The sequence below is a fragment of the Barbus barbus genome, assembly GCF_936440315.1.
Source record: "Barbus barbus genome assembly, chromosome: 24".
In the NCBI taxonomy this organism is placed as follows: Eukaryota; Metazoa; Chordata; class Actinopteri; order Cypriniformes; family Cyprinidae; genus Barbus; species Barbus barbus.
In genome coordinates, this window is record NC_136752.1 from 1,740,751 (window position 1) to 1,753,348 (window position 12,598).

Here is a 12,598-nt window from a genome sequence, read left to right on the forward strand (position 1 = left end):
ATGAGACAGACTCGTTTTGACTCGAGGTAGCGATGTGTTTGAGGACGGAGCTCAGGAGGCTGTGTTCAGGGCAGCAGTTTGACTGACTCTCTGTGTTTCTGTGTTGCAGTGCTGGCTGGACCCCACCAAGGAAATCAAGCGGCAGACCCGCAGTACGTGCTGTCTCTTTCTCTTCATGTGGTGGTCTGGGTGGGTTTGAGTAACTGACAGTATGACGGACTCTCTGGCTCGGTCGTCCTCACACACATCTGGAATAGCTGGAATTATCAGAGCGCTGTAGTGACGCACGCAGCACAGGGTGGAGTGAGAGCAGATTCCTCATTCACACCACACAAACACAATCAAAACCATCAACAAAACACTGATGCCTGCTGTCAGCTCACTGCTTCATGATTCTGAGGTGTCATCTTCACAATGATGTGTGACGTGTATCATATTTGATGCATCAGACTTTTTTTGAAGCCCAAACTGAGCAAAAATATGTGGTTTGCTGCCGATGGTGATATTTATGTGATGATGAAATTCTGTTGCTTGTAATGTAAATCAATGAGATCTAAATATCAGTGGTCACTCTATATCTCCAGTAATATGTCTCAGTAAGATGAGATTGAAGTGATCCAAACATATAATGCAATGCTGATTGAGAGATGAAGAAATAAACGCTCCTCAGAAGATGTGAGATGAAGATCATTCCTCCGCTGAGGAACAGAGAAAGTAAAGCTCCTCAGAAGATCCTGATGATCAGATTTGAGACGCACTGATTTTTCTACAAAATGATTGATGGAGAATCAAGTAAAGCTGAGCTGCTTCAGTCCAGTAAGAGTTCATCTGGAGATATGACTGCAGTTATTCTGACCTTTACTTGAGAAAAATCAGTCAGGATTTGACACGAGAAGCAGCAGCTGAAGATAAAACTCTAAACTATCAGTAGCTTTACAGGGTGACCGTCTGCTTTTATAGCACCTGACTGCGGGTGAATGAGTGAGTGTGCTGAACACTTCCTGTTCACTCTGAAGTGTGCCATTGTTTGACATGCAGTCAGGTGCTGTATATATGAGACACACACACAGGTGAATCAGACGTCTTATCTGCTGTTAAGTCTCTGCATCTGTAGAGCGTCTGGAGGAGAGCTGAAAATAGAAAAACAGGACAGACTGAAAGAGAGAGGAAACACACAAGAGCAGCTCAAAATGGCAGCTGTGTCCTCGTTTCCAGAAACTCGCTGAAAGAATGAGGTTGTCTTTGCTGCGCTGCGTCCTGACCTCTGACCCCGAGTCAGTGCACAGCACAGTGACCTGAACTAAAGTTCACTGCACCATTCCACTCATTCTGCCATGTGCTTTATGTCTGTATAGTGAGTGAGCTCATGGATTATGTTCACCTCATTTCCTTCCACCGACTCGACAGAGCATCACAGGGAGCGTCCAGAGTTTCTGTCTCACTTCTGGACGATCGTTGCCTCATTCATAGCTGACTTTGTGAGTGCTGTCATTCAGCTTATTGTACAGAGCTTTGGTTCAGCCCCACCAGTTCCAGATCAGTCATTACTGGTTCATGAGAGAAATGAGATGTGTTTTCAGTGAAGCTTGAATAAGGAAATTGTCAAAAATATAAACAGGAGCCACTACCTTAGATCCAATAACAAAGCAGCATTCATTGAAGTGATTCATGTTTGATCATGACATAATCACTGACTGAAGATCTTACTGGAAAACAGCCTAAATATAAAATAAGCAGGGTTATTATAGTAAAACCATGAAAAATATCACCTGAAATTAAATGAATGTTAACTGAAATAAAAAAAAGTATTTTGTTTCAACTAGTTGTTAATGCATCACTTTCATTTAGTTTAACTCGATGTACTAAAGTAATAAAAACAGAAATTAAATTTGATAATAGCTATACAGAAATTTAAAAACAAACTAAAAATCTTACTTAATCTTAAAAATTAAATAGAAAATATCATAAGAAACTAATTCAGAATATTAATAAATACTAAAAACTAAAATAACTCATCTGTCTATCTAATCTTCCTTCATTTCTCAGATGAATTTCTCAATCATGCTTCGATATCAGCATGGACTGACCATGTGACGTAATCTCGCTGTCCTCAAAAACTACACAGTGAGCCACTGACTCAACAAACTACCTTCATCCTGGTGTTGACATCAGTGTTTAATACACCTTGTTTTTCCTGTAAGAGCAGGCGCGGACATTTGTAAATGTAATGTCTCTGACTTCCGGTGTCATTCGCTTCCAAGTCAAGTCAGCTTTATTTATATAGCACTTTTAACAATACAGATTGTGTCAAAGCACTTAACAGTATCAAATTGGAGGATAGAGTGTCAGTAATGTATAAAAATAAGATTAAACACTCAATTTTCAGTTAAAGGCATTTCATTATTGAATACAGTGATGTCATTGTCTAGCTCAGTTTAGTTTGAATAGTATCTGTGAAATCAAGTGTCCCCAACTGAGCAAGCCAGAGGCGACAGCGGCTAGGAACCAAAACTCCCCTCTGTGACAGAATGAAGAGTTATTTATAGTTATTTATTATTATTCTAGTTATTTATAGCTGTACAAAAAGCTTGTTTTACTGCTTGATATTGCAAACTGGTGTGTCTTACCATATTTTTTAACGTATTAAAGTATGAACACACAGGTTTGTGGTGCAAACACTTTTACTATTTACTACACTTTGTTATTCTTCTCATTATTTCCCTACAGCGGCTAATGAACCGGAAGTCTCGCACATTCACAGAAAACAGCTTACTTCTGCCTTAAAATAAGATACTGTGAATTATTGATGCCAAAAACAGTCTCAATGTCCAATGAAGAGTCACTAATCTAAATCAAGTCTAATTCATCATTCAGTACGTTCACATGGACAACAATAATCCGATTTTAACACGATCAAGACAATACTCTCATTAAGAATCTACCATGTAAACAGAGATATTTTGATTACCTTAATCCGTCATACTTGAAGTAAATCGAATTAAAACATGTGCCCCTGGTTTCACAGACGAGGCTTAAGCCTAGTCCTAGACTAAAATGTAAGTCTGAGCTGTTTCAACTGAAATAAACTTGCTCTGACTGATCATAAAATATATCAGTGCCTTTGTTTTGTCTCAAGATGCTCACCAGTAATGTTTTTTTCTAAGAAATAAAAAAATAACAATAATAAAATCAAGAGCCAGATCACTTAAACTGTTAAGACTGGCTATCAGCATCAGGTAAGATTACTCACCTTCATTTCTGCACTCAATTACATAATGTTTTAATTACATATGTACCTTTATGAAAATTAAACATGGGTTTACTACAAATAAAAAAAGTTAAACTAAAGCAACCACACATTAACCATAGTTTTGCTATACTACTAGCCATATAGCTTCACCATGGTATTTGTAGTAAAACTGTGGTTATACTATCAATCTGAATGACTATACACAATGCAACTCTGCGGCACCTGATGTCCAAAACAGACCCTAATAAACACAGAGATGTTAGTCCCATCCGAATTGGTACAAGACAATCACAGACGTCAGGTGATAAGGATCGAAACGCAAACGTAGTTCAGAAAACTAGTCTCGTCCGAATAGGGCTAAAGTCAACCGCCACAAATGGGAAATATTGGTAATGTACATTGAAATATCGGAAATGTGTTTAACAATCATACCACCGTTATTGAAACAAAATTGCGATTATATGTTGACACTGAATTATTGTCCAGCGCTATGTTTAATCCACTCTCATTCTCTTTCTGTTTGTTTTGCATCAGACTCTCAGTGGCAGTTTGCGTTCAGTGTGAAGTTTTACCCTCTGGACCCGTCGCAGCTGACGGAGGACATCACGAGGTACAGAAGCTGGTCTCCTCCGCTGGCCGCTCTGAAAGGCTGCAGGTGTCGGTGGGACTGTGGTGGCTCATGGCTTCTCTCCTGGTCTCTGCAGGTATCTGCTGTGCCTCCAGCTGAGGCAGGACATCGCCTCGGGCCGGCTGCCCTGCTCCTTCGTCACACACGCTCTGCTAGGCTCCTACACCGTGCAGGCGGAGCTCGGGGACCACGACCCCGAGGAGCATCGTCTGGACTACATCTCAGACTTCCAGTTCGCCCCAAACCAGACCAAGGAGCTGGAGGAGAAGGTGGTGGAGCTGCACAAGTCCCACAGGTCTGACAGCAGGCATCCTCAACAAATCTAATGCCATGAAGTCTTATAGTATTACAGAAGTCTTCATAGTCGTTTTAAGAGGTATTAGATTTAAGGACAGAAAAACGGGAATTGCAATACAGCTAATGTGATGATTAAAGTTCAAATGGGCTATGATTTCATGAAATAAATGTGAGCGCTGCATATTCAAAGATGTCAACTTTGAACTTCAAATGATTCTGCAGGCCTGCAGTTTCAGAGCAGTTTGCATTCAGTTGTGCCAGGTGTTTGCTTATGATCTGCTGTTGATTAATTATGATGGGGTTTACTTTATGATGTTGTAATGTGTTGAAGATGGTTGTAAGATACATTTGATCTGCTTCATCTGTTTGAATGAGCTGGCAGTAACACACATACATTTCAAAATACGAGTCCCTGTATATTTCAGGCTTGTTTATTATTAAACGTCTCACATTATGCATTTTCTTTATGGATCTTATGTTTGTAGTTACAGAATAGACTATATTTGTCATTTACGTGTACCTCATCATAGGAAGAAAATACTAAGAACATTATTTGACATTTAATATGTAGATTTCACTACAAAATAATCAGTTTATTCACTTTTTTTAATTGTAGTATTATTATTGTTATATCTAAAAATCCAATATTACTCAACCGATATTTTGTATGTAATGATACAAAATATAATTCATGATAATGATAATGACATGGTAATGTCACTAGCAGTACACCATTTTCAATGCATGTATATATTGAATAAAAATGTCTTGAGATCAATTTTGTAGTTACCTTGTTTTGCGGGTGAATATATGCTGCAGCCTGTTTAATATTTTGTTTTTGCATCAATATTTTTTTGAGTGTTCTATAGGGACAGTATTAGTCTGTGCAGGTCTTTAAAAACTTTGCAGGCTGTGCATTTTAAATAATAACTGGGAGCGGATTGATTGTGACATCACTAGTGGCATCATGTTCCTGCTTGGCAGCTCTGATCCAATTAGCCATATGAGCCTCAAATCTGGCTCGACAGCAGGAATGTTCTTCCAAGTGTCGCTCTGGAGTCATGAGATGCAGGGAGTAAAGTGCTTCTTTCTGTTTGAGTCACTCAGCCAGACACATGTGAGGCTCACTAGTGATCTTATGATTTCAGTTCCTACATTAAAAGAGCTGAAGGAAGTCGTGGCCTAATGGTTAGAGAGTCGGACTCGTAATCGAAAGGTTGCGAGTTCGAGCCCCCGGCCGGCAGGGATTGTAGGTGGGGGGAGGGAATGTCCAGCGCTCTCTCCACCCTCAATACCACGACTGAGGTGCCCTTGAGCAAGGCACCGAACCCCCAACTGCTCCCCGGGCGCTGCAGCATGGCTGCCCACTGCTCCGGGTGTGTGTTCACGGTGTGTGTGTGTGTGTGCGTGTGTGCATTTGTTCACTACTCACTGCTGTGTGTGTGCACTTGGATGGGTTAAACGCAGAGCACCAATTTCGAGTATGGGTCACCATACTTGACAATACGTCACGACTTTACTTTACTTTACTTTGAAGCGCTCCTCATCAAACTCCAGTCCTCATGATGATCAGAGGATTATCGGTGCTGCTAATCTGCTGTGACCGGCTCAGTGCTGATGTGTCCTGATAACACCTGTCTCATTTCTCCACCTGCTCTTTCAGGGGAATGACTCCAGCCCAGGCAGACGCCCAGTTTCTGGAAAATGCCAAGAAGCTGTCCATGTATGGCGTAGACCTGCATCACGCCAAGGTAGATCATCTCCAGACTGTCTCTCGTGGAAGTGTGCAGATTCATTTTTCAGGGAGACTCTACATTCATCAGTCCGTTGCTGTTTTTGGTCACTAGCAGTCCACATAAAGCACACATTTGGATACATGCGTGGATCAGCCATCGTAGTTGAACACCATTACTGTTAGATCTGTGATCTGCTGAGCTCTAGACCCGACGAGAGCAGCGGAGGCACAGCTTCAGCTGAACAAACACTCAGATAGTGACTTGGGGAAAAATATTCTGTTGCCATATTTAAAGCCTCGCAGGAATATCAGCTCTCCGGCTCTTTTCCCAGTGGGGCTGATAGCAGTTTCTAGTCCAAACTGTGCGTCTGTCCCTCTCGTGTGTCTCTGCCTCTCTGCAAACTGAAGGTGAAGCTTGTGATACTCAGTTAGCACAGCGTTTTTTCTTCAGAGTCTCATTACCTTTAAGGACTGACACATGGTGCTGTATTAGTCAGAGTTTTTATACTTAACTAAAATTAATAAAACACTTTCGTTACTTTAAATAAACTTTAACTGAATATATAAAACCATACATTTAAAATGAAAACAGAAAATATAAAAATGAAATTAATTTAAATAAAATAAATAGTGCTGTCAAACGATTAATTGCAATTAATCGCATCCTTAAAAGTTTTTGTTTACATAATATGTGTACTGTGTATATTTATTATGTATATGTAAATACACACACATGTATGTGTATATTTAATAAAAATGTTACGTTTATATATTAAATATATTTATATATCATAATTTACATGTAAATATTTTCAAAATATATGGTGAGCATTATGTATACAGATATATAAATATACACCGTACACACACATATATTATGTAAACAAAAACTTATTTTAATTTGACAGCACTAAAAATAAACTGAAACTGAAATAAAACATAACTTGATTTTTATATGTAATTTTATTTCGTCCTTTTCTTTTTTATTTAGTTTAACTTGATATACTAAAATAACTGAAATAAAAATAATTCAAACTCGTTAGACATATTTGGAAAAAAACTAGTAAAATATTACTAAAATGTAAAATAATGTAAATATTAATAAAAAAAATCTTATAGTTTCTCAATGATACTAAAATAACACTGCTATTAGTCTGGTTATGTCTGTCTGTATAAAAACACTTTTGATGAAATATGCAGGGATGCTGTAAATGTTATATCACTCTTTATGCCTGTATAATGTTTACACTAAGGTTGTGTGCAGCATAGGTTTGTTTTTTAAATTGCTCACATTTTCAGCACATATTTATGATCAAGAAAATGTCACAATGCAAAAAACATCTAGATGTTCCTCAACATAGATCTCGTTGTGTTTGACGTGGTTTTGTGCCGTGAGTCTCTCTGCAGGCTGAGGCTCATCCGCTCTCCTCCAGGGGTCAGAGTTCACTGGAGACCTGCGGCTTTAAGCACTTACTGATGCGCTGATGTGTGAGAGATCAGCGGGAGCTGTGCTCGTGTTAAAAGCCTCTCGTGGCGACACATAGTCTGAGTTCAATCTGTTATCGGTGCTATTGATTCCTCCCAGAGCTCTACGGTTAACACAGACGGATCAATAATCAGTGCTCCACGGCCCGAAAGATCCATTTAGGACGTTACATAAACGCATTCAGATAAGTGCTGGAGTGGCGGCAGTGAACGCATCATGGATGCCGTTAATAATTATATTAAGTCTCTGAAAGAGTGATTTCTAGTTACTGTGGGTAACGGCGGGTGTCAGTTTCTTCTCTGAAAGGGAACGCTGACCTGCTTTACCCCCAGTGTTACTGTAGAACTGAGCAACGAGTCCAAATTATTGGAGAAATGTCAGTAATAACAATCAGTATATGAGCAATCCTTTAAAACATATTAAACCAGTGGTTCCTGAAGCTCTCGGAGCAAAACACAACACAGTCCAATCTAATCATTCTCACACACAATCAGGGTTTTATTTTATTTTCACATGACCGAAAGTATCCCAATACTATCCACATCTGAAACGCGTCTTAATTTGAAAATTGAATTGAAAAATGAATTATTTGCATGTTACGTGCACTTAACTATAGTCTTAACAATAAATTATGCATCATCATCACAAGCAACTAACACTATACCAAACCCTAACCCCATTATAAGTACATTTATTCACTAATATTACTCAGTACTTTGTCTTATACTGTAAAAATGTCACCTTATCATAAAGTGTAACCTGTACTGTGTTGAAAAGGCAGAAAAATTAAATGTTGGACAAAAATGACAGTGAAAAACAATATACAATATATTGAGCAACCCTAATAAAATTAATAGGAGTCTACAGTATATATATGTGTGTGTGGGTTTGTTAATGCAGGTGTCTCAGAAATCTGCAAGTGGCTGCCTTTATTTTTCTAATAGTTATTCAGATTAATTGTTTTTATTGATCTACTCCTGACATAAAGCACAGATGTGAGTGTGAGCAGATCTTGTGCTGAAGCTGGATCTGAATGTCTTCGGTTAAACACTGTATTTCCTCTCTTTTCCCAGGACTCTGAGGGAGTGGATATCATGCTGGGAGTGTGTGCAAACGGTTTGCTAATCTATAAGGATCGTCTGCGGATAAACCGCTTTGCTTGGCCCAAAATCCTCAAGATCTCCTACAAACGCAGTAACTTCTACATCAAGATCAGGCCAGGAGAGGTACGACCCGAGGAAAACGCATCTGAGGCTGATGGCAATCACTGTGTCAGTAATACTGAGAATGTTATTTATATGTGTGTCAGACCGAGCAGTTCGAGAGCACCGTCGGCTTCAAGCTGCCCAACCACCGGGCCGCCAAGAGAGTTTGGAAAGTCTGTGTTGAGCACCACACCTTCTTCAGGTAAACATATCAGCAATACAGTATATGATGAGTTGAGAGGCTTCAGGTGGGCGCAGCCTCACAGGACCTGAATCCGTCCTGGAGAATGAGCTGTGTGTGTGTGTGTGTGTGTGTGTGTGCGCGTGCGTTTCTGTGATGTATGAGGACACACATTTGTATAATGACATGGGAATGACATAGTTATTACAAGGAGAAGGTGATTTATGAGGACATTTCCCCATGTCCCCATATTTCAAAAAGATTCTAAATCATACAAAATTAGTTTTTTTTTTTTTTGAGAAAGTAAAAATGCTGAAAGTTTCCTGTAAGGGGTAGGTTTAGGTGTAGGGCAATAGAAAATACGGTTTGTACAGTATAAAAACCATTACGCCTATGGGATGTCCCCACAATTCACAAAAACAAACGTGTGAGTGTGTGTGAGGGAGCATGAAGGTGGCTGGACATGAACAGGTTGTCGTCTTCTCTTATGTCATGTGTGCGGTCAGTGTAGTGTATGTGAAGCGCAGTGAGGTGTGTGTGAGTGTGTGAGTGTGACACACTTAACCTCACGTGACTTCAGATGCACTGCTGCTCACAATAAGCTGCTCTCTTTTGTGTCCTGTCATATTTTATATTCTATTCTGCTTGGTTTAGTGATTTATTTATTTTTTATTTAAAGTTTTCATTTAGCCAAAAACCAAACATTTAAATTAAACATTAGGCAGTTTTTATATTGACTTTTTAATTATGTAATTATGCTTCTTCTCCAATTTATTGTAGAAATAAAACATTTAAGCAATGGTTGTAAAAATAACTTGTTTTCATGACAGATTTATTCAAACACACATTAAACAAGACATTAAATACATAATTTTTTTTCTAGCTGATTTTTGAGTTTATGGTCATTGAACGTCTTTTCTGAGGCTGTTTTATTGCCATCTTTTTTGCGCGGTTGAAACACTAACTGATTACACAAGACATGCTTGATTTCAGTAAGTTGTTGTGTTTCTGATGTTAATTCATGTTTATTTGCTGCTGTAACTAGTAGTAAATAGGAAGAGATGATCGATTCACTTGCAGCTTGAACTGATGCATGTCATGTCTGTCATGACACATCAAAGTACATCAAAATTTAGTTATAAAATTGACAGAATTTTAATCTCAGACTTCATCTTAATATCAGAGCCCAAAGCTTATTGTGATTATTGACTGGCAGATGTGCTACACAATGTTTAGTGGAGTTTTGTTCATGCATAAGCAGAAAACAGCATCAACTGAAAGATCTTTGTTCATCAAAGTGAGAATCAATTAAAATTGAGAAACTGATTGTCAACCAGCGAAAGCATCCCTCAGCTGACGTGTTCCCTTGTTGTAGTTTATCCACAGTGTGCATGACACTGACACTCTCAAAACATGACATCAGAGAAACACTAATTAAACGTCACTGCTTTCTAAAGTTTATATTTTTTTTGCACCTGTTTTACCCGAATATTTTTGGTGCAGTTAACACTACAGGGTCGTTGAATGCTTGAATCTCATTGGTTGACGAATGTTCAAAGGTGTGCAATTATTTTCAGACTAAACGACTAACAAGTAGTTCCATACATTACATAATCCATATCACTTCGACAAATGATTTGTCATTTCAAAGGTCCTTACACTCTAAAACAGCAAAAGAACCACAATTCCACAATGACACTGACCAAGTAAACAATATAGTAAACAATAGGATAAAAACAAATTATTTCCATGTTTTTGCCACAAAATTAGGTTTTATTATGTATAGAAAGCAACTTCTCTCTCCCACTCAAACACAGTACGGACATGATTATTTTATCAGTAAAATAGTTTAGCAAGTTAAAAGCTACGTCATTATTCACTAGCAATGTAACAGCGGCACTGTTCTTGAAGCAGATAAACTAACAGGTTCACTATTAGTAGAGACGCTGCTGCCAAACACTGTTGAGCACATCATTGAGCTCTATGCTGTGAGGAGCAATGTGATGTATTACAGAACACGAGAATCAGAGAGCCAGAGCATTTACCTGTCTGTCTTCATTTCAGTGGGCATGATGGGATGATTTGTATGCTGGTCTGTAACTCAAACACACTGACTGCAGTCTGGAGCTGCTGTGATTTTGGCACAGATAATTCACACACACACACACACACACACACACACACACACACACACATCAAACTCTCAAACACATGCTGATGCACTTTGTCTGAGTCAACCTTCCTCCTTTTCCTCAGTTTATAACACTTTGTTCTCAGAGTGCTTTTCTTCTTACTGACACGTTATGCATCTGTTCTGTCTTCAAACTCCCACCAACACCTGAGGAGGAGAACAGGACAGACTTGAAGGAATGTTCTGGATAATTGTCAACTAAACTGGAGATGCTGATCATCTGGGACATGCTGTCCTTAATTTGGACTCGTCCATCACTGTGTGCAAAAGATGGGAAATGTTTAACGCTCATGCACTTCTAACAGCAGTAGGGATGCAGTGGTTAGGACATTTTGACCTGATATGATACCAGTTTTAACCTGTTAGCCTGCACCAGAGCGACCTCGCACTGAACGCTCTTTGTTTGCATGTGTCATTGTTTTCTAATAGAATAAATGAAACGGGACAAAGTTAATCTTGTCAAACTCTATATCATTCTGAGGGTCTAAGCCTCAAGCATCGACGACAGATCGCTGTTTTTCGATGGAAAGCTTATAAGGAATGAGTGGCACAAATTTGCTACATTTGTGTAAGCAGTACACATCCAAACACGCAGAGTAAAAAAGCCGTACGTACCTTTATCATTGTAATAACGAGCCACAAACGCGTCCACTGCTGAAATCCCAGTTTAGTTAGAGAGGTAAGGGTCCACAGAAAAACATCCCAGCGAGCACTTTTAGTCCAGCGAAACAATAACGTTGTAATAAGGATGAATATTCCTTTGTTTACGTTTCATTTCTTCAGAGAGTTATTGTTCGCGTCCGTTATGGAATAAATTACGCTCAAAAACAGCGTCTTGGTGGTAAAAAAACAAAACGATTTTGTAGAATACGGTCTTACAAACATAATGAGACCGTCTACGGAAAAAAAAGTCTCAGAAAAGCGGAATATAGATTATTTGAATTTGGCGCTCCCTCCTGCCGGCAGTGACGCTTCTGTGACGCACGCTGTCATCTGAGCGGGGCATAACTTAGCGATCTGCTTTATCCATAAAAAACTGTTTTTTTTTTCTTCTACATTTTTTATATGTGTGTGTGTGTATTGTGTGGGGAATGTGGCCGTGTCTGCATGATTATAATCTGTATGGACGCACATCAGCGTGTTTATTAGCGACTCTATGACGGCTATCATTGTGATTCATTGATCAGCTATTATTGATTATATGGCCCATCTGTTTGATTATAATCTGAATGGAAGCACATCAGCGTGTGTTTACTGACTCTATGACCATGTCTGGCAATATCACTTCACGTCTGGCAGTGATATTTATCATTGTAATAACGAATAACGAAGAATACTTCAGTATACATACTATATACAAAGCATTTTTTTCTATTTTTTTTCCTTTTTTATTACTCAAATAATTATTTTTGTATTTTTTAGTGCTCAAATAAATCTGTCTATTATTTTATAATTGAAAAACTATGCAGGAACATGTATAATGACTAAAATAGCTTGTATAATTCTGCAATCCATTTGGTGGTTATTTTTCCTCAAACAGGGGGGTGGGGGGACTATAAATAGTTTCAGAAAAAATATTGCAGGAATCTCATTTTTCATGGTATCTTCTTCAAATTTGAAATATG

At 38.7% G+C, this 12,598-nt stretch overlaps 1 protein-coding gene across 9 annotated transcripts in view; it reads left to right on the plus strand.

The window, feature by feature from the left end:
• LOC306844069 (protein 4.1-like) overlaps nucleotides 1-12,598 on the plus strand; it is a 104,094-nt gene that overhangs the window by 56,079 nt on the left and 35,417 nt on the right. For all 9 annotated transcript variants that reach the window (XM_079375937.1, XM_079375938.1, XM_079375932.1 and 6 more), the window contains exons 6-11: nucleotides 110-152; nucleotides 3,785-3,860; nucleotides 3,955-4,173; nucleotides 5,839-5,926; nucleotides 8,470-8,622; nucleotides 8,706-8,803. In XM_079375937.1, coding sequence (XP_079232063.1) covers nucleotides 110-152; nucleotides 3,785-3,860; nucleotides 3,955-4,173; nucleotides 5,839-5,926; nucleotides 8,470-8,622; nucleotides 8,706-8,803 — 677 coding nt within the window. The remainder of the gene's footprint in view (nucleotides 1-109; nucleotides 153-3,784; nucleotides 3,861-3,954; nucleotides 4,174-5,838; nucleotides 5,927-8,469; nucleotides 8,623-8,705; nucleotides 8,804-12,598) is intronic.